The sequence below is a fragment of the Thalassophryne amazonica genome, chromosome 1 (assembly GCF_902500255.1).
Source record: "Thalassophryne amazonica chromosome 1, fThaAma1.1, whole genome shotgun sequence".
In the NCBI taxonomy this organism is placed as follows: Eukaryota; Metazoa; Chordata; class Actinopteri; order Batrachoidiformes; family Batrachoididae; genus Thalassophryne; species Thalassophryne amazonica.
In genome coordinates this window covers 163,741,939-163,763,651 of record NC_047103.1, presented here as the reverse complement: position 1 = coordinate 163,763,651, position 21,713 = coordinate 163,741,939, and the positions used below count along the sequence as shown (strand labels likewise).

Here is a 21,713-nt window from a genome sequence, read left to right as displayed (position 1 = left end):
CACGTGAGCACCAAGCACAGGTGCTTTCCATGATGTTGATGAGGGTGAAGACTCTTCAGCCAGCACCTTCTTCACAGACAAATCAGCCCTCATGCCACCTGGAGAGCAAAGAAAAGAAAAGAACACCAAAACATCCAGCCACGCCCCCCCCAACACACAACAGTACCCCCCCATCAACGGGAAGCCTCCCGGCGACCGAACAGACCAGGCCCGAGAACAGCCCCTCCCTCCGGGGTCCACGTCAGGAAGCAGACGGCAAGACAGGCACCGCAGCTGGAAGGCCGGCTGGAATCAACAAAAGCCCCAAAACATTCCCCAGAACAAGTCCACTCACACAAAAAAAACATAAACCCACCCAAAACCTCCCCAGGGGACCGTCCCATCAAACCCCGGGAGGAAAAGAAAAACTCCAAAACACAAAAACCCAACACAGTCCCACAACACAGTACAAACGTAGATGCATAAAAGAAAAATAACAAACAACCCCCCCAGAATGACCTGCAGAGCCCAACCCCCCCTCAGAAGGCCTTCATTGCCAGTTCCAGGAGGAACAGCCAAAACCGTGATCCCACAAAGGTCCCCAGGTATACATGGAGTGAAACGGTGCCCCCCAGGGGACCGTATCATCAACCCCAGGAGGCACCCTCCCCACAACCCCGGAACCCCAGATCCGGTCACACTTGGCCGGCTGGTCCCAAGCCAATTCCCCCCCCAGAGGACCGTCCCATCAACCCTGGAGGCGGAACCCGGAAGGAAACAAAATAAAACCAAAAACCAACCCCCGGAGGACAACCAAAAACAACCCCGGGGGGATATAAAACGACCATAAACCCCTTTGCCCTCCCCGGCACCCCGAAAGACCCCAGGTCCCTCCCAGAGCCCTTTGGCGGCTCTATTTTGGCAAACGGCTCAAAATAGTAAGCCGGAGAAGGGAACAGGTAAAAACTAACCCAGCTCCAACCCCAAAGCGCAGCGGAGAACCGGAAATACGTCCGGCGCCCCAACTCGACCATACCCCAGCCACTCGGGAGGGGTGGAACTACCGAAATGGCAAACAGCAACAGATCGGCCCACCCCTCCGACTGAGGCATGTCTCCGCCGCACCACACCCCGGCAACACCCATGACAATCGGTCCAAAGGCTCACCGAGGCTGGAGTGGAACCGGGCCCTAACCAAACCAAAAAGAACGCCTCTAACACCCCCCCCCTAGGTGCAGAGGTCTTCTGAGAATGCTCAGCGTGACCAACCTGCACCACCCCACAACCCACAAGACAAGCGGTCTAAGGGCAAGTGAGGTTGGGGTTAGGAATGTAGAGAAATAAAAGACAACGAAACGACCCAACAACCCAAACAGAAAATACCTAAAAACACATACACAATTGACAGGTAAGTGAGCCCAGGCGGGCTTCTAACCGCCCATCACTCCACCAGATACGCCCCTACCTCCCCAAATAAGTATAACTCCTGATTAAAGAAACCAAACATTTACGTGTGGTAGAAATTTTTTTTTATTTTTTTATTTTTATTTTTATTATTATTTTTTTTTTTTATGTGGGTTCTTTTGCCTGTCCCAGAACACTTGGAGTTACGTCACCGTTATTTCTCTTGATGCTTACGTGTGGGGGCAATACAGGAATCTCGACTCGTCCGAGCTGCATGGGCTCGTCAATAGGAGGAGCCGGAGGTCCCGTCGGAGAAGCCGCAGTGGGGCGAAGAAGAGGCGGCCCAGCTTTGTATCGGGGAAAGCCCCGAGACAAAAAAAAACGCTCTAATGGGCGTCCTCTCTCGCGTCCACGCTCCTTCATCCGATCATCTAGACGAATCACCAACGATATTAGCTCGTCTAAATCGTTTGGCTCATCACGGACCGCCAGCTCGTCTTTTAATGACTCATTTAACCCGTCCACAAATACGCCTCGTAAAACTGCGGCATTCCAACCTGTGGGTGACGGAGTTATCGGCACCGATATCGATAGTGCCGCAGCTGGAGCAGCAGGAAGCAGAACAGCTTGCGCTGCAAGCTCCATAACACGGGCATCTGTTTGTTTAATTTGGTTCGCGAGATGCTGTAATTGCTCCCGTATGTTCTCCAAGTGTTCCTGAACTTTTTCGACAAAAGGAACCGCTTCTGCCGCTGGGTCCATTATGGAATGGCCGGGAACTACTGTTATGTGTCGACGCGGATTGAGGAGCGAACCTGCGTCAGACAGAACCCAGCGCTAAAAATAACCAGAAAACGGTTCCAAACAAAAACTATTTATTATACACCTGTGTTTAAAAGTGTAAAAACATAAAAAAACAACGTCCCTCTGGTGGAGTGATCCGCGGCTCGCTCTCCAGCGCCCGCAAGGATTAAAGCCGGCGCTCCTGGACTTCCTACCACCGCCAAACACCCCCCAGGTGGACACGACAAACTGATTCTCTGTGAAGCAAAGAGACGGTGAGGTAAATCAACAGATACAACTATATCTTCCAATAAACACACGCTGCCAGCAACACACTCAGGTCAGTGTCCTTTTTTTTTACTTTATGCAAATGAGCAGCCTCTCACAACAAGTGGAGGATCACTTATCCTTCACGCCACAGCAGTGAGAAGCAAACTACGCAATTCTCTTTACAATTCCAGTACACTGTGTAACAAAACACCAAGTTACTATCAACAAGTACTTAAACACTTAATTACCTTTCGTGTGTGCTGACAGCATGTGTCCTCACCCCTCCCTGCTTCACGGGCTCGATGTGTCAAACCCAGGCGCGGTCCTCAGCGTCTCACAAACGAACGTCACAAGGTCGAGTTCCCGGCAGTTCTGCTTGAATCACACATGACTTAAATGCAGAACGCCATCCAATTATCTGCTTCAGCTGCAAGTCGTCCAGGTTGCACGTGAGCACCAAGCACAGGTGCTTTCCATGATGTTGATGAGGGTGAAGACTCTTCAGCCAGCACCTTCTTCACAGACAAATCAGCCCTCATGCCACCTGGAGAGCAAAGAAAAGAAAAGAACACCAAAACATCCAGCCACGCCCCCCCCCAACACACAACAATGGCTACATATTCAAGAAGACCTGAGGCTGTATTTGCTGCCAAATATTGAACAAAGGGTGTGAATACTTACGTACATGTAATTTATTATTATTTGCCATATAATTAAGCTGAATTCAACTGATAAAAATGAACTATTTTAATTTATTTCGGGAGGTGTCGGCACAGTAACTCTGTTGGTCTTGAGTGGATCCTCTGTTTGATTCTTTGTCAGACCAGGAAAATCAGACCCCTGGACAAGGGCCTTAATCTTCAACTTGCTTCTGGTCTGCAGCTGAGTGGCTTGCATGGAAGCACGTTGACATTGATGCATGGATGTGTGCATGAATGGGTGAATGTGAAACACCAGTGTAAAGCACTTCTGCTTTGTGCTTCTGCTTCAGATGTAAAAAGCAAAAAGGAAATACAATCCATTTAAAACACAGATGCCAACAAGCAAAATAAAATCCCCCAAACATTTTTTTTTAACTGAATTTGATCCAACAGTTGTACAAAGACACTGTGTTGATTAATCCATTTTTGGTTTGGAATTTTCCTGTTTGTGGAAATTTCATCTGACATATTAATGAAAAAATCCTCAAACAGCACAATTACACACAAATCCCAGGTCCCCACTGCCTAAGCCTTTTATTTTTTCACAAACTTTGGTATTTGTCAGTATTTGTGTTACTAAGCAGCTTCAAACCACAACAGAACAGGTTAACGAATGCTGAAATTAATAACAGCAGTGTTTGAGTATAATTTGTTTACTGCTTTATAATCCTGTATGATTTACTGCATAATCAACATATATAGATTAGATTATGGGGGGGGGGGGGGGGGGGGTAATGTGTCACACTAAATTTGGTCTGACTTTGTTTTGCCCCCTGAGAGCAGCAGCTCCTCGGTGGGAGCTGATCAGATGACAGCGCAGCTTCTATGATTAGAACAGAGGGAAGAGGCTGTGCCAAGGTCGGGAGCTTTTTACGCACAGAACCTGTTCCGCTGAGCTGCGCTTCACTCGCCCAGCCGCTGGGAAACGTGTCCTTCTCTTTCCGGATGAGCAGCTGGAGCTGTGCGCAGAGAATGGCTCGGATCCTTTTGGTGTGCGCGCAGTAAGCGCCGTGCGTAAAAGCGCTGTGGAGTTTGTGTTCAGCATGGATCAGAGCGCGGCGCTCCTCCTTGTGCTCGTCATAACTGGTGAGTGGCAGTCTCATTCCACGCGCCTCCAAATATTCCTCTGCAGGTACACGTGGGATTACAGTGGACCTTTAGATTTTGGTGGAGGAAATGTCGAAAAGCAGCCCCCCCCAAAAGCTCAAAACAGCAGCATCATGCAACAAGAAGGACTTCCTTATTATTACGACATTGTTATTATTATTTATTAACCATACTTTAAAACTTTTATATGTCCATGTAGAATACTTCTTATTATTGTTATGATTTTAATTCTGGTTATTTTTAGTATAGCATCATCATTGCTATTAGAAGAATCACCTCATTATCACTCATTACATTGTGATTATCATTATTTTTTATTATACACACTTAATGTATCAACATCTATATGCAATAATACTAATTTTTTGTTGTTATTACTACTATGACTACTGTGTAACTTTTATTTTATTGTTATAACAGCAACAATAAAAATGAAAAACAGCCACCTTATTATTGTTATTACATTGTGATTGATATTCATCATAGTCATCTTCACTTTTACTGTAAATATTTTTAAAACTTCATCATCAATATAAAGTAGTATTTCTTGTTACTACTACTACTACGACCGCTATGTCATCAATGCTATAATAATAATAATAATAATAATAATAATAATGATAATTAGTAGTAGTGATGTCATAATCATTATCTATACAGATTAAACTTTGTAGCCCATCCCCCGAACTTTTAAAAACAGAGGAAGTTGGGGAAATACTGCCACCTTGTGGCCAAGTTGTAACATGCACGAACACAAAGTAGTAACATTCATGAACAGTTACAAGTATTTGTAAAGTGATTTTTTTTGTCATTTTGCTTCTGGACATCATAGATGTGGTGAAAGTGGACACAATCAACTTTAATGCAAAGGGTTAAAAAATCTATCACTTTAACAATTCAGGATTTACAGCCATTTTTATGCAAAATCATAAGTAATTGGATGAACTAAATTTTAGGATTATTATTAATATAAATCACTACAAACAGCCAGTTTTCATTTCAGTTTTATCACTTTGGTATAATGTTGTTGTTCATTAATAACTGAGTCTTTTCAAAAGGCAACTATAATGGATGAAGTTCGAAAAGTTTCTTAGGACAGCCTGTGGCAAGGTAACAACTCATTCTAACGTGAGTATTTTAGAGAGTGGCATCTGGTTATCATTTATCATTTATTAGCCCTGTTTCACATACATTAAGCAAAGAAATACTTCAGAAAACACAATTTATGATCATTGTCATCATCTTCATCATCATCATCATTTTTGATTTGTTTTAGTTTTTACCCGAAGCCAAAATATGACCATCAGGTATTGCAAAGACCTTGTGTCCGTCGATACTCAGCCAAAGTCCAGTCCTATTACTGCCAGGGTCTTCAAATTCTCAGGGAACATTCTCGGAACAGAGACCTTGGACAAGTTCAAAGATAGCTAACCTTGACATATTTTAAGAGATCAAACTGTCACATTCCATTTCCTATTTTTATGAACAGAATAAACTAGTCTTTATTGTCATTGTCCATTTGGGGGGGGGGGGGGGGGGGGGGGGTTTACAATAAAATTGAGGGTGCTCCCACAGAGCTATTGTATGCCACAAAAAACAGACATCTTATACACCACACACACACACACACACACATATATATATATATATATATATATATATATATATATATATATATATATATGCATTTATATGAATGCAAACATATGAATAACGTACAGTTTAAAAATTGGCTGTAAACATTTCGGGCAGTGATAGTGAACACTGGGGAAACAGAAGCCAGTGCTGTTAAGGTGCTAAAGGTGAGAGGAGGTATGTTGCGTTGGTTGTTGTCAGAAGGGAGAGGGTTGGGGTACCGGGGGTAGTTTGGGTTGTTTGTTGTCCGGGGGAGTGTTGATGGGAGTAAGTCTGTGAGCGAGTGAGTGTGTGTGTGTTTGCATCACGTAGCTGTTTGTCACCCTGCTGGTGTGGGACTTTGTTGACCTGTAGCGTCTCCCGGAGGGCAAGGGGTCAAACAGGAGGTAGGCAGGGTGTGAGGGGACCCTGTGATGGCCTTGGTTCTCCTAAGGCATCAGGATGTAGCGAGGTTATCCAGGCTGAGCAGCGGGCAGCTGATGATCTTTTAGTGTTTATGACCCTCTGCACAGCCTTTCTGTCCCCCGCTGTGAATCCTGCGTGTTACACACCGAGGCAGTATGTCAGTAGGCTCTCCACCGAGGAGTGATCGAAGGCCAGCAGCAGCTTCATGTCCAGGTTGTTGTTCCTGATGACAAACAGGAAGTGTAGCTGCCGCTGAGCCTTCTTAACCAGAGCCCTGATGTTGGAGGTCCAGGTGTGGTTTGCAGAGATGTGGGTGCCCAGAAACCTGAAGGTGGTAATAGTTTCCGCCTGTTCTTCATTTGTGTGTGTGTGTGTGTGTGGGGGGGGTCCTGTCAGGTTGTTCTCTGGGGAGGGGGTCTGAGACACACTTTATCCCCTGTTTACAATGGGGTACTCAGGTCAAAGGAGTTTCAGTCTTTTGTTCATGGTAATGAGTCATTCACGTCATCAAGGGAGCCATCAGAAAGGCATCCATCCCATCATTAGAGGGACAGCTGTCCTGTAATTAGGTGTGCTAACTACAGCACAATAGTTGCTAATTAGAGCTATTGTTTAGTCACTAGCCTATAGCAGTCTGCCTCTCAGTAGGAGGGGTCTGGTTAGGTTTAAAACTCCAGCTTTTGTTGGCTTCTGTTTTATTCTTCTCTACAAGAGTCAGACAGAAGTCAGACTTCCAGAGCAAGAATTTTAGCTGAGGAAGCTTCTGTGATTTGAAGCGAAACGTCCTCACGTCAAGCAACCCAGTCCAGTCGAAGATTCAAGCTTCTCTACTATGGAAACCACCTGGACAACTGAGAGCCTACACAGAAATTTTGACTTTCTGGATGCACTGTTATGTTCTATTAGAAATAATATCTCAACTAATTTTTACTTATAAGCTATAGCGCTCCCTAAAACATTGAAAATCACAATATAGTGTTTTGGTTCATTTAATTGGACTGTTTATAGTTCAAGCACAAATTATTTAATCAATGGAAAAAAAACAATAAACAAACAAAAAACAAAAACAACAGTATACACACAAATTCTATCATTCATGTTTGTGTTTAAAAATTTGATGAATTATTCAAAGGCATTTTATTTCATTGAATCATTTTTTTAATTATTTCACCAATCACAACTTCATGTGGAGTCTCTCACTTTCTCTGTCTCTCTCTCTCACACACACACACACACACACACACACACACACACACACACACACACACACACACACACACACACACACACACACACACACACACACACACACACACACACACACACATTATCTTTTATATCTGATTTTAATAGGTGGTTGTAGTAAAGTGAACAGAGTCTAATTCATGTTTCCTCAAAAAAAAAAAAATACATGGAAAGCAGTCAGTTAGCACAGAGCCGGATTGTCACCACAGCCTGTCTGGGTGAAGGGAACCTGCTCAGCAGAATTCAGCTAAAACGTTTCTCTGCTCCTTTGGAGATCAAATCTGTGTCACCAGACAGTTGATGGATCCTCCATCAGTTACCATCAGTACATCGAGTCATCTTTTGAGGCTTGTTGAGACGGAACAAACATGACGGCCGCACTGCTGGTCCTTATCTGACCGGTGCAGGCCAGTCAACAAGATGTTCATCCATCGGAACAAGCTGTTTGTGCCAAACGATCTCCCTCCCCTGTTACAGCAGCTCCAAGTCCTGCAGGTCTGCAGTGATCCAAGAGGCGTTTTGCACAGCACACACACACACACACACACACACACACACACACACACACACACACACACATATATATATATATATATATATATATATATATATATATATATATATATATATATATATATATATATATATATATATATATATATATATATATATATATATATATATCCTTAATTATCTAGACTTAAGCTCACCCAAAACCACTGCCACTGTCCATTTAATCTGGCTTTGTTTCTTCTTTTTCTTTCCAGCTCAGGTCCTTCCTCCGGCTTGGGGCTGCAGCAGGAGTTTCTACGAGAGGGTGATCACTGACCTCTGCTTAGTAAAGTTCAAACTAGACATGGGAGGCCTGGAACGAGGCCTCTGGTGCAGCTGGCCTGACACCATGGAGTGAGTTTGCAATGGGCAACAAGTCAAAAAAAAAAAAAAAAGCTCATTAGTGTGCTTACCGTGCAGTCAGAAAGTATTCACAGTGCTTTACTTTTTCCACATTTTGTTATGTTAGGCCGTTGGGAAAGAGAGGTCGGATGTGTGGCAGGGCTTGATCTTTGAGACATGAAATACAGGATGAATCCGCAGTGAAGCTGGCCTGATGTGGCTGGACTGATGATTTTGATGATGGTAAAGGGTCCGATAAATCTGTCTGTCAACTTTGGTGAGTCCGTGTGCAGAGGAATGTTCTTTGTAGATAGCCAGATCTCCTGCCCGGGCTGGTAAGCGGGGGCCGGGGTGCGTCGGCGATCTGCATGGCCCTTTGACCTCATCCGGGCTTTCAGAAGGACACCTTCTGAGGTGGGTCTGGACCGAGGGGACCTCGACCTCTCCCTCCACAGCCGGAAACAATGGGGGCTGGTACCCCAAGCAGGCTTCGGAGGAGGAGAGGCCGGTCGCCGATGAGACTTGGCTGTTGTGGGCGTACTTGATCCAGGCCAGATGTTGACTCCAGGCCGTCGGGTGTGCGGAGGTCACACATCTTAGGGCCTGCTCCAGATCTTGATTAGCCCGCTCTGCTTGTCCATTCGTCTGTGGGTGGTACCCGGATGAGAGGCTCACGGTGGCCCCCAGTTCCCTACAGAAACTCCTCCAGACTTGCGAGGAGAACTAGGGACCACAGTCTGAGACGATGTTTGTGGGGATACCATGCAGACGCACGACGTGGTGGACCAGGAGGTCTGCGGTCGGGAGCTTCGGGAGGGCCACGAAGTTGGCCGCCTTGGAGAATCGGTCCACTATCATCATGATGGTAGTCATACCATGGGACACAGGGAGACCCATGACGAAGTCCAGGCCTATATGGGACCAGGGGCGTCAAGGGACCGGCAACAGCTCTCTGCTTGATGAACTGCCTTGCCCCTGGCACAGGTGGTACAGGCCCGGACATACTCCCGGACATCGGCTTCCATTGACGCCCACCACAATCGCTGCCAGACCACTGCCACGGTTGTTCGCACCCCTGGATGGCAGGAGAGCTTGGAACTGTGACAGAAGTCCAGGACCGCAGCTCTTGCGTCTGGTGGGACGTACAGTCTGTTTGGTGGTCCACCGCCGGGGTCCGGGTGACACGTCAGGGCCTCCCTGACGATGTTCTCCACATCCCACATGAGGGTGGTGACGATAGCGGACTCCGGGATGATGGTGACAGGTGGATCCGACAGCTCTGTTCTGACCTCCTCTTCATGCACCCGGGACAGTGCATCAGACCGTTGGTTTTTGGTGCCGGGGCAGTAGGTGATCCGGAAGTCAAAACGTCCAAAGAACAGCGACCAACGGGCTTGCCTGGGGTTCAGACGCTGAGCGGTCTGGATGTACTCCAGGTTCCGATTTTCAGTGAAAACCATGAATGGAACCACAGCTCCCTCCAACAAGTGTCTCCACTCCTCCAGGGCCTCTTTCACCACCAGGAGCTCCCGATTTCCGACGTCATAGTTCTGTTCTGCTGGGGTCAACCTGCGGGAAAATAGGCACGGACTCCCCGCTCTGGGACAGCACAGCTCCTATCCCTGAGTCAGAGGCATCCACTTCAACTACAAACTAGCAGTTAGGATCGGGCTGCACCAGAACTGGCGTAGTCGAGAACCGGTGTTTCAACTCCCTAAACACGGCTTCGCACCGATCCGACCAGGTGAAGGGAACTTTTGGGGAGGTCAGGGCTGTCAGGGGACCAACCACCTGACTGTTGCCCTTGATGAACCTCCTGTAGAAATTTGCAAAGCCGAGGAACTGTTGCAGCTTCTTACGGCTTGCCGGTTGGGGCCAATCTCTCACTGCCACTACCTTGGCCGGATCGGGTGCGACGGAGTTGGAGGAGATGATGAACCCCAGGAAGGACAAAGAAGTATGGTGGAACTCGCACTTCTCGCCCTTCACAAACAGCCAGTTCTCCAACAACCGCTGCAGGACCTGACGTACATGCTTAATATGGGTCTCAGGATCCGGGGAAAAGATGAGGATATCGTCCAGGTGTACGAAGACGAACCGATGCAGGAAGTCCCGCAAGACGTCATTTACCAAAGCTTGGAATGTTGTGGGGGCGTTAGTGAGGCCGAACGGCATGACCAGGTACTCAAAGTGACCTAACGGGGTGTTAAATGCCGTCTTCCATTCGTCTCCCTTCCGGATCCGAACCAGGTGATAAGCATTACGAAGATCCAGTTTAGTGAACATTTTGGCTCCATGCAGGGGCGTGAACACTGAATCCAATAGAGGCAACGGGTATCGGTTGCGAACCGTGATCTCGTTCAGCCCTCTATAATCAATGCATGGATGGAGTCCGCCGTCCTTCTTGCCCACAAAAAAGAAACCAGCACCTAACGGGGAGGAAGAGTTCCAGATTAACCTGGCAGCTAAAGAGTCCCGGATGTAGGTCTCCATTGATTCACGCTCAGGGCGTGAGAGGTTGTACAGTCTACTGGATGGATACTCAGCGCCCGGAATCAAATCAATGGCACAATCATACAGTCGGTGCGGGGGAAGTGCCAGATCTTTGCTGAAAACGTCAGAAAGATCATGGTACTCAGCTGGCACCGCCGTCAGATTGGGGGGAACACGAACCTCCTCTTTAGCAGTCGCACCGGGTGGGGCTGAGGATCTTAGACACTCCCGGTGGCAGGTTTCGCTCCATTGAGCCACAACCCCAGTCGGCCAATCGATCCGGGGATTGTGCTTACTCATCCATGGATAACCCAAAAATAATTCTGGAGGTAGAAGGTGTTACAAAGAACACAATCTCCTCCCTGTGGTTTCCAGACACAACCAGTGTTAAGGGCTGTGTCTGGTGTGTTATTAAAGGTAGAAGGGCACCATTTAGTGCCCGTACCTTCAATGGTGAAGGAAGGGCCACTAGAGGGAGCCCTACCTCCTTAGCCCATCTGTTATCCAGCAGATTCCCCTCTGACCCCGTGTCAATGAGTGCTGGGGCATGAAGGGTAAAATCCCCAAGGATCTTGACTGGGACTCGTGCGGATTTTCGTGTCTTTCCCTCATGAGTATGATGACTCACCCTTAGCCCAGTCTCTAAGAGCGAGCGTTGTCGTTTTGACCGCTTGGGGCAGTTTTTCTGCACATGCTCACTCGAGCCGCAGTGAAAACACTCTCCGCGTGCCAGCCTCCTTTGTCTGTCATTCAATCTCAATTCAGCCCTGCTCGTGTCACTAACATCGTCAGCAGGGGGAGCTGTTGTCACGCGGAACGCTCTGGCTTTGGAGCGGGGGGAGGACGGCGCTGCTTCGGACCCGGAAGGGAGAGGGACGGCGCGTGCCTGGTCACGCCCCTTGTCTCGCTCCCGTCGACGTGCTTCTAATTGGTTGTCTAACCGCATAACCAGGTCGATAAGCCCATCTAACTCCCGTGGCTGGTCCTTTGCCACCAGGTGCTCCTTTAGGGCCGGAGACAGCCCCCTTATAAAGGCAGCGCGGAGCACTACTGAATTCCAGCTGGCCCTCGTTGCCACAACGCGGAAGTCGACTGAATACTCAGCGGCACTCCGGCACCCCTGTCGGATTGACAGTAGCACATTAGAAGCGGATTCGCCTCTGTATGGATGATCAAACACCTGTCGAAACTCCCTGATAAACTCAGTGTACGTCGACAGGAGCCGCGAGTTCTGCTCCCAGAGCGCTGTAGCCCAGGCGCGTGCCTTGCCTCGAATCAAATTAATCACAAAACCCACCCGGCTGTGGTCTGATGCGTACATCACGGGGCGTTGTGAAAAAACGAGCGTGCACTGCATCAAGAAGTCTGCGCACGTTTCAACACAACCCCCGTACAGTTCCGGGAGGCTAATGTAAGCTTCGGGAGAACGGGGGGGAGACCTTTGAACTACCACTGGATCATCATTATTGAGCCACAGGCCCGCAGGAGGGGTGGCTGCAGCCGCGTCTGACGCGCGCGCCTTCACCTGAGCGGTGAGAGCCTCCATCCTGCGGGTGAGGTGAATATCCTGCTCGGTCAACAGATCTAACCGAGCCATAAGGTTGGTGAGGATGCGCTGCAGCTCACCCAACTCACCTCCTGGTGGAGCCTGCGCACCTTGCATTTCCATTGGTGGTTCAAACGGTCAGAGTCCATGACGCGGCCGAGTTATCCTGTTGGGAAAGTGAAGTACACGGACCTACGACAGGGGGCGTAAATGAACGGCCAATAGGAAGCCTGAATAAATAATAATTTATTCTGCAAATGTGCACAACAATCCAATATGCTTTTAGTCTGTCAATCAATCTACACAAAAGGTGACGCGTGGGCAGGCCCAAGGGTAGGAGACGCCTATCCAGAGAAGAGCCGGGACCCACGAGGTTCCACCGCCAACGGAGACCTGCAATACACCGGCCGCCAAGTCCTGAGTCCCCAGGTGGCCACTGCTCCCAGCTGTCAGATCCGGTACTGCTGGCAGGAACAGACACAGGTTATAGGTGGGTGTGTGTACACCCAGCAAACAGTCAGCAAAAAAATACAGTTCCCTCTTGGAGGAAAACCTCCACCTCCAAACACAGGAACCACAGAGTACGTGCAGTGCCTTATGTATCACTTAATCAAGTCTGAAGTGAGGAGTGGAGACGCCAACTCCTCCAACTTCCACAAACTCAGCTACAAGCTGCAAGTGTACAAAAAGGTTAACGACTGCAAAAAGCTCAGATGCAAAAAACGTGTGCGTACGGCACAGAACGGCTGAGTAAGTTTACCTGACGGGTAAGCTGATAACTCGGCGGAGTTGTGATGTCTCTCCCAGGATTTTATGGTATGTGATGATGATGAGGTGATGACTGACAGCTGTCAGCTCCGGGCTTCTGGGGCTCCTGTGAGGCGACTACGCCCTCTGGTGCCTGAAACCTGATGACAGGCAGGGTGCCCTCTGGTGTTGGCCAGCAGTACCTCCTCTTTGGGCGGCCCACACAACATTAGGCCTTATTCAAAAATGGAGTAAATTATTTTTTATTTTCCCCACAGAATTCTACTCATGACACTGCACAATGACAACATTGTTTTAATTTTTTGCTAATTTATTAAAAATAAAAAGCTAAGGGGTCACATGTAGATAAGTATTCACACCCTTTGCTCAATACTTTTTTGATGCACCTTTGGCAGCAATTACAGCCTCATGTCTTCTTGAATATGATGCCACAAGGTGCACCTATCTTTGGGCAGTTTTGCCCATTCCTCTTTGCAGCACCTCTCAAGCTCCATCAGGTTGGATGGGGAGCGTCGGTGCACAGCTATTTTCAGATCTCTCCAGAGATGTTCAGTTGGATTCAGGTCTGGACTCTGGCTGGGCCACTCAAGGACATTCACAGAGTTGTCCTGAAGCCACTCCTTTGATATCTTGGCTGTGTGTTTAGGGTCATTGTCCTGCTGAAAGATGAACCATCACCCCAGTCTGAGCTCAAGTGCGCTCTGGAGCAGGTTTTCATCCAGGATGTCTCTGTACATTACTGCATTCATCTTTCCCTCAATCCTGACTAGTCTCCCAGTTCCTACTGCTGATAAACATCCCCACAGCATGATGCTACTACCACCATGCTTCACTGTAAGGATGGTGCCTGGTTTCCTCCAAACATGATGCCTGGCATTTACACCAAAGAGGTTAATCTTTTGTCTCATCAGACCAGAGAATTTTGTTCATCATGGTCTGAGAGTCCCTCAGGTGACTTTTGGCAAACTCCAGTTGAGCTGCCATGTGTCTTTTACTAAGGAGTGGCTTCCATCTGGCCACTCTACCATACAGTCCTGATTGGTGGGTTGCTGCAGAGATGGTTGTCTTTCTGGAAGGTTCTCCTCTCTCCACAGAGGAATGCTGGAGCTCTGACTGAGTGACCATCGGGTTCTTGGTCACTTCCCTTTAAGGTCCTTCTACCACGATCACTTAGTTTAGACAGGCGGCCAGCTCTAGGAAGAGGTCATAGTGGATCTGAACTTCTACTATATATGGATGATGGACGTCACTGAGCTCATTGCGACCTTCAAAGCAGCAGAAATGTTTCTGTACCCTTCCCCAGATTTGTGCCTGTAGACAATCCTATCTTTGGAGGTTTACAGACAATTTCTTTGACTTTATCTTTGGTTTGTGCTCTGACATGCACGGTCAACTGTGGGACCTTATATTTAGACAGGTGTATTTTTTTTTCCAAATCATGTTCAATCAACAAAATTTACCCCAGGTGGACTCCAGTTAAGCTAAAGAACATCTCAAGGATTGTCAGTGGAAACAGGATGCACCCGAACTCAATTTTGAGCTTTGTGGCAAAGGCTGTCAATACTTATGGACATGTGATTTCTTATTCTTTTTATTTTTAACAAATTTACAAAAATCTGAAGAGCATGTTTTTACATTGTCATTATGGGGTGTTGTGTGGAGAATTCTGAGGAACAAAATGAATTTCATCCATTTCGGAATAAGGCTGTAACATAACAAAATGTTAACAAAAGTGAAGCGCGGTGAATACTTTCCGGATGCACCGTACATCGGCAACAGTGATAAAGAACGCCTCCCTCTTGTGTTTTTGGGGAAGAAACCTCAAGTAGACCAGACACAGAGGGTGACTCATGGCTTAGGCTTTTGTAACAGTTAAAGAATTAAAAGCAGGTACAGCAGTTAAATTGCATAATAGTGTGATGTCCAGCTTACATAAGACCAAGCCAATAGAGTGCCATAATTTGTCCCATATCCCTGCCACCGGCAGTGGCACTTCTGGCTGTTGTTGTGGAATACGGTGGGTCACATCTGCCATCCATTAGGTGGCACTGGTCACACCTCAATTGTCTGTCTATCTGTCTTACTGGCAGTGTTACAAGAAATTAACAGATTTTTATGAAGTTTTCTTTAAAAACTGGATCAATAAAAGTTGAAATTTCTCAAAGTTTGGTGACCCTGCAAGTGTTTAACACTGCAAGAAAAAAGTATGTAAATCCTTCTCCAGGCAATGTGGGGCCCCATCGGTGTTTCACTCTGGTTTATGTATGAAATGGATGAGAGTCTATAACTCTCCCTAGAGGGGACACCAGTCCATTGCAGATTACTTTACCAATCAAGGCTACTGGTGGGACTGAGACAATGGACAGAGAGAGAGAGAGACGAAGCCTCAAGCAGACACAGCTGAAATCAAACCCTGGTGAGATGTAAGACCCAGATGTTGATTTCTGCTCCAAAGTTGGACATTTTAACATAGAGTTGAATGGGAACCTGCCCACTTTTGGAGCCAGCCTCAAGTGGCTAGTCAAGGAACTACAACTTGTTCTTCTTCTGGTAGGGCTTCATCTGAGACCAGTGAAGCTTACCACATAGAATTCACCAGATTAATCTGTCATTATTAATGATCTGCAAAAGGATTCTGATATAAGTGGAGTGCACGTTGTCTCTGGGTGATGATGTGGTGATGGTGTGACCCTCACCAGGATAAGCAATAGAAAATGAATGATTGATGAGGCAGCTATGAATTTGAATCATAATGTGACAAAGTAAATATCTTATTTCAAGTTAAAACGGACGATTCTCTGGTGCGTTTTATCTTTTTGTTATCCGTTCCCTCTCTCATCAGCGGGCTTAAGCCTGTATCTGGAAGTTGATGTATTTTCTGTGTTTTTGCTTCTCAGAGTAGTTTTGAATCCATATTTCTTGCATACATATGTAACGCATTGGACAGGAGGCTCCGAGGAGCAGAGAGGCGCTGCAGTCAAAATGAAGTGATTTCCCCTCTGGCTCACTCTCATCGGCGCCCTCTGTCTGTCCAATGTATAACTGGTTGTGGCGATGTGTGTGTAAGTCATAAAAAAGTATTTGCACAGACGACACAGGTGGTGTCAGCTGCGTCACAAAATGCCTAGCAACACTGTGGTCCACCAGAGGAGTGGATGATAAATATAGAGCCGATGTGTGAGTTTGTGCATCAGTAGCCATAAATTACTTCCTGTTGTTGTCAGTAGAAGTTGGACTCCCAACCAAAAGACCACAGCTCAACATATCTGTATTGTCCCAGCTGTAAATGGGTCCCAGCTTTTGTTGGTGAAGTAACCTGCAGTGGACTGGGATCCATCCAGGAGAAGATGAGAGTCCACATCTTCATTATGATGCAGACTCTGGAGATCAGCACCTGTCAGATCTGTTTCTCTAATTTTTGTGTTAATTTTGCATTATCCCAACACAAAGTAATGCATTTTTCCACCTGATGCACTTGTCATTTTTCTTTTTTTTTTTTTTTACCCCGCACTTGCATCTTCTAAATCATGTACAGCTTGCTGTTGTGGGACAGGCATGGACTACATCACGTCCATGCCTAATGAACACAAAAAATCCAACTCCTCTGACTTTGCGCAACCATTAAAATATCTTAATGAGTCTTGCTGAAAGGCTGAGTGTATTCTGTCATGAAAATCAAAGAAGCTGATGAGGTGCGTGAATGGCTACACCCATGAGTGCAAATGAAAGTTGACTACGGCAGTTGCAAAATGGACTATGCTCAGTCTGAACACCCAATACCACCCCCTTCCCTTCCCAACAAACTAGTGCTGTCCTGGATGAACTTAATAATTCTCGAAAATTTGTTGTTCCTCTGTATTGTTACATTTTTTTGTTAAAAATGTTTATTAGTATGACCTAAGCAGTGGGTTACCCCTTTGAGTCTGGTCTGCTTGAGGTTTCTTCCTGAAAATTATCAGAGGGAGTTTTTCCTTACTACTGTCATCTGTGTGCTTGCTCTAGGGGTTGGTAAGGTGAGACGTTAGTTGTATGAAGTGCCTTGAGGCAGCTTTGCTGTGATTTGGTGCTATATAAATGAAATATATTGAAGCTGTAGAGACAGCATTAATGTGAGGTCTAGTTTGCCTCTAAGCTCCAGTTGTGCAGTTAAATCCAGCCGCCATCCCGACCAGAATCTCCTTTGGTCTGGAGCAATGCCGCACTGACGGTGTTACCCTGTTGGTATGCATCTCCATTTCTCCTGAACACTACCATCCAACAGTTATATTTAGCCATGTTAAACCCACTGGTAATTATAGAATGTCCTTTGCATTTTTTCCGACGAACACGAACCATCCAAAAGGACATTTCAAAGGCAACATGACAAATACTGTCAGGACTGAAGAGAAAACAAACTCAATGGAAAAAGTTGGTTAAAATTCAAGTAGCTTTATGAGACAAAAGCCTTTAAATCGTAAAAGCAAAATGATCAAACATTTTGGCTGAGTAAAACAATATGGTTCAGTACTGAGCACAGGTGATAGCGCAGATAACTGAACAGATTCCGGTAGAAAAGAACTAACTGAAGTCACGTAGGTGATCATCAGTTTTAAACCTGCACACAGCTTCTTGTGCAGGTTGTGTGTCTTGTGTGTCTTGTTTTCAGTCGTGATCCCATTTGGACAAAATGTGGTACAATAATTGAGAGTCAGTCAAGGACAAAGTAATTTAATTTTGAGAGGAAGGTTGGAGGTCAACGTCAACCCAAATGCCCAAAGGTTATTTCAAGTTCTTGGTGAAATGGTTGAGTGTTCAGTGGACGATGACAAATAATTTATTTGCATGAATTTGAGTGTTGCACTCTCTGAGTGTTCATTCATTAATTTTCTGCCACTTGGCTAAGTCCAGTCATGGTGGCAGTAGGCCAAGCAGCTCATCCCACACTTCCCAAGAAGAAGAAGATGGGGAAGACTTGGATGAGGATAGGGATAGGGAAGTTAGTGATTGTCCCTTCTTGTTAGTTAATGTGATTAAACTAGTAACATAACCATAAACAGAAAAATCAACAACCAGACCTAAAATTATACCATACTACCCTGGTGAAGGCAGGGCTTGAATTCCAGTGACATGACATCTGATTGGTCCCAAGCTATTACGACTATGTGGTTTGTGTGAAGCTTGTAATCGCATAAATACAGTATATGATGTCACAACTTCATCATTACATTATGCAACAAAATGTCAAACGTGGTAACAACGAGACATCTTCTAATGAACACAGATTAGCAGAATACGTTATTTGCTCATACATATGTTCAAGCCTGTATTTCCAACAGCTACATGCTAAATTCCACACTAAACTGTTTTAAGCTTTAGCTGACTAGTTTACGAGGGCTGTCAATAAAGTATAGGTCCTTTTTATTTTTTTCAAAAACTATATGGATTTCATTCATATGTTTTTACGTCAGACATGCTTGAACCCTCGTGCGCATGCGTGAGTTTTTCCACGCCTGTCGGTGACGTCATTCGCCTGTGAGCACGCCTTGTGGGAGGAGTCGTCCAGCCCCTCGTCGGAATTCCTTTGTCTGAGAAGTTGCTGAGAGACTGGCGCTTTGTTTGATCAAAATTTTTTCTAAACCTGTGAGGCACATCGAAGTGGACACGGTTCAAAAAATTAAGCTGGTTTTCTGTGAAAATTTTAACGGCTGATGAGAGATTTTGAGGTGATACTGTGGCTTTAAGGACTTCCCACGGAGCAAGACGTTGCGCAGTGGTCCCAGGCGCCGTCGTCAGCCTGTTTCAAGCTGAAAACCTCCACATTTCAGGCTCTATTGATCCAGGACGTCGTGAGAGAACAGAGAAGTTTCAGAAGAAGTCAGTTTCAGCATTTTATCCGGATATTCCACTGTTAAAGGAGATTTTTTTAATGAAAGACGTGCGGCGCGGTGCGGCGGCACAGGAAAAACACCTCCGTGTTGATAACCATTTGTAAAATCCAGGCGGCTTTTGATGGCTTTCAGTGGAGTGAGTATATGAGAAATTGTTTAACAGCTGGACATGTTCCAACTTGTCCTTAAGGCTTCCAACGGAGGTGTTTTTCCTGTGGCGGAGCGTCGCGGCGGCTACGAGCCGACGCTGCAATCCGCCCGCACGTCTTTCATTAAAAAAATCTCCTTTAACAGTGGAATATCCGGATAAAATGCTGAAACCGACTTCTTCTGAAACTTCTCTGTTCTCTTTTTTATTTTTGAAAAAAATTAAAAAGACCTATACTTTATTGACAGACCTCGTATATTGGAGTTACAATGTAAAGTTCCAACACAAGTATACTTAGCATAATGGTAAGGTTAGGCTACACCTAGATAATAAAACAAGACCAGGTAATACATTTTACTGAGTCGATTTATCAGCTTGACTTTATTCACACACTGCTAACTAGCTCAGTTGCTATCCAAATAAACCTGGTAGTTCTTTAGCGAGCTCATATGACAGCTAAAGCCAGTGTCAACTCAGTTTACATCCTTTGCCTTACAGGTCAGTTTTGTAGCCCGATCATTTTCTATGGGAAATCATCTTTGACATATTTTTCTCCACGATTAAGATTGGTCTTTTTCTTGTCACCCTCTGTAGGATTTATGAGGGCGTAACAAACTGTACGTTCCAGGTGGCCTTGCGGTTGGACTGCTTTTGGCCGAACCATATCGTCGACCGCGTCTTTATGCAGATTCACCAGATGTACTTCCACGACTGTGCTCTGACCGGTCGGCTTCTTCATGACCCGCCGGTCAGCATCTTGGCACCATTTATCGCTGTGCCAGTATTGGTCACCCTACTTATGACTGTCATAGTGGTGTGGAGGAGTAAGCGAACAGAGGGAGTTTTATAGCAAGTGACTGAGTTCTGAATTTGGGTTTAATAGGTGGTGATCAATATGGACTCATAAACATACCTATTGTTTTCCTCTGTAGTTTCTCTGTGTCCTTAATAAATAGTGTATGAATATATTACTGTCATTGCATGATGACTGCTTTAATGCTGCCAACAGATGATGTTACTGCAGTTTGAAATCAGCTGAAATTGACCACTTGCCACCCAATTCCAATAAAGTTGGGACGTTGTGTAAAATGTAAATAAAAACATAATACAATGATTTGCAAATCTTCTTCAATTTATATTTAATTTAATACACCACAAAGACAAGATATTTAAAGTTCAAACTGATAAACGTTTTGTTTTTCTGCAAATATTTGCTCATTTTGAAATGGATGCCTGCAACACGTTTCAAAAAAGCTGGGGCAGTGTTATGTTTACCACTGTGTTACATCACTTCTCCTTCTAACAACACTCAGTAAGCATTTGGGAACTGAGGACACTAATTGTTGAAGCTTTGTAGGTGGAATTCTTTCCCATTGTTGCTTGATGTACGACTTCAGTTTTTTAACAGTTTTTCAATGGGCGACAGGTCTGGACTGCAGGTAGGCCAGTCTAGTACCTGCACTGTTTTACTACGAAGCCAAGCTGTTGTAACATGTGCAGAATGTGGCTTGGCATTGTCTTGCTGAAATAAGCGGGGACATCCATGAAAAAGACATTGCTTGGATGGCAGCATGTGTTGCTACAAAACCTGGATGTACCTTTCAGCATTGATGGTGCCATCACAGATGTGTAAGTTGTCCATGCCGTGGGCACTAACACACCCCCATACCATCACAGATGCTGGCTTTTGAACTTTGCGCTGGTAACAATCTGGATGGTCTTTCTCCTCTTTTGTCCAGAGGACACGACGTCCATGATTTCCAAAAACAATTTGAAATGTGGACTCATCAGACCACAACACACTTTTCCAGTTTGTGTCTGTTCATTTCAAATGAGCTTGGGTCCAGAGAAGGCGGCGGCGTTTCTGGATGTTGTTGATGTATGGCTTTTGCTTCACGTGATAGCGTTTTAACATGCACTTGTAGATGCAGTGACAAACTGTGTTAACTGACAATGGTTTTCTGAAGTGTTCCTGAGCCCATGCGGTAAGATCCTTTACACAATGATGTCGGCTTTTAATGCAGTTCCGCTTGAGGGATTGAAGGTCACCGGCATTCAGTGTTGGTTTTCGGCCTTGCTGCTTATGTGTTCTCCAGATTCTCTGAATCTTCTGATTATATTATGGACTGTAGATGATAGTAAGTCCCTTCGGCTGCTTTCTTGTTTGCACTCGGGGTCGCCACAGCAAATCCAAGGTGGATCTGTATGTTGAATTGGCAAAGGTTTTACGGCGGATGCCCTTCCTGACGCAACTCCACATTACATGGAGAAATGTGGCAGGGGTGGGATTTGAACCCGGAGCCTTCTGAACTGAAACCAAGCGCATTAACCACTTGGCCACCACCCCTGCTACGGACTGTAGATGATGGAATTCCTATATTCCTTGCAAGTGAACATTGAGAAACATTGTTCTTAAACTGTTGGACTATTTTTTCATGCAGTTTTTCACAAAGTGGTGATCTTCACCA

The 21,713-nt window shown here is 45.8% G+C and overlaps 1 protein-coding gene across 1 annotated transcript; it reads left to right on the top strand.

Moving 5' to 3' along the window:
- Positions 1–3,979: 3,979 nt before the first annotated feature.
- Positions 3,980–20,318, top strand: LOC117520750 (receptor activity-modifying protein 1-like). The gene is made up of 3 exons (XM_034182075.1): positions 3,980–4,223; positions 8,297–8,435; positions 19,840–20,318. Exons 1-3 carry the CDS (start codon positions 4,181–4,183, stop codon positions 20,093–20,095), a joined length of 438 nt encoding a protein of 145 aa, XP_034037966.1. The 5' UTR covers positions 3,980–4,180; the 3' UTR covers positions 20,096–20,318.
- The last annotated feature ends 1,395 nt before the right edge of the window (positions 20,319–21,713 follow it).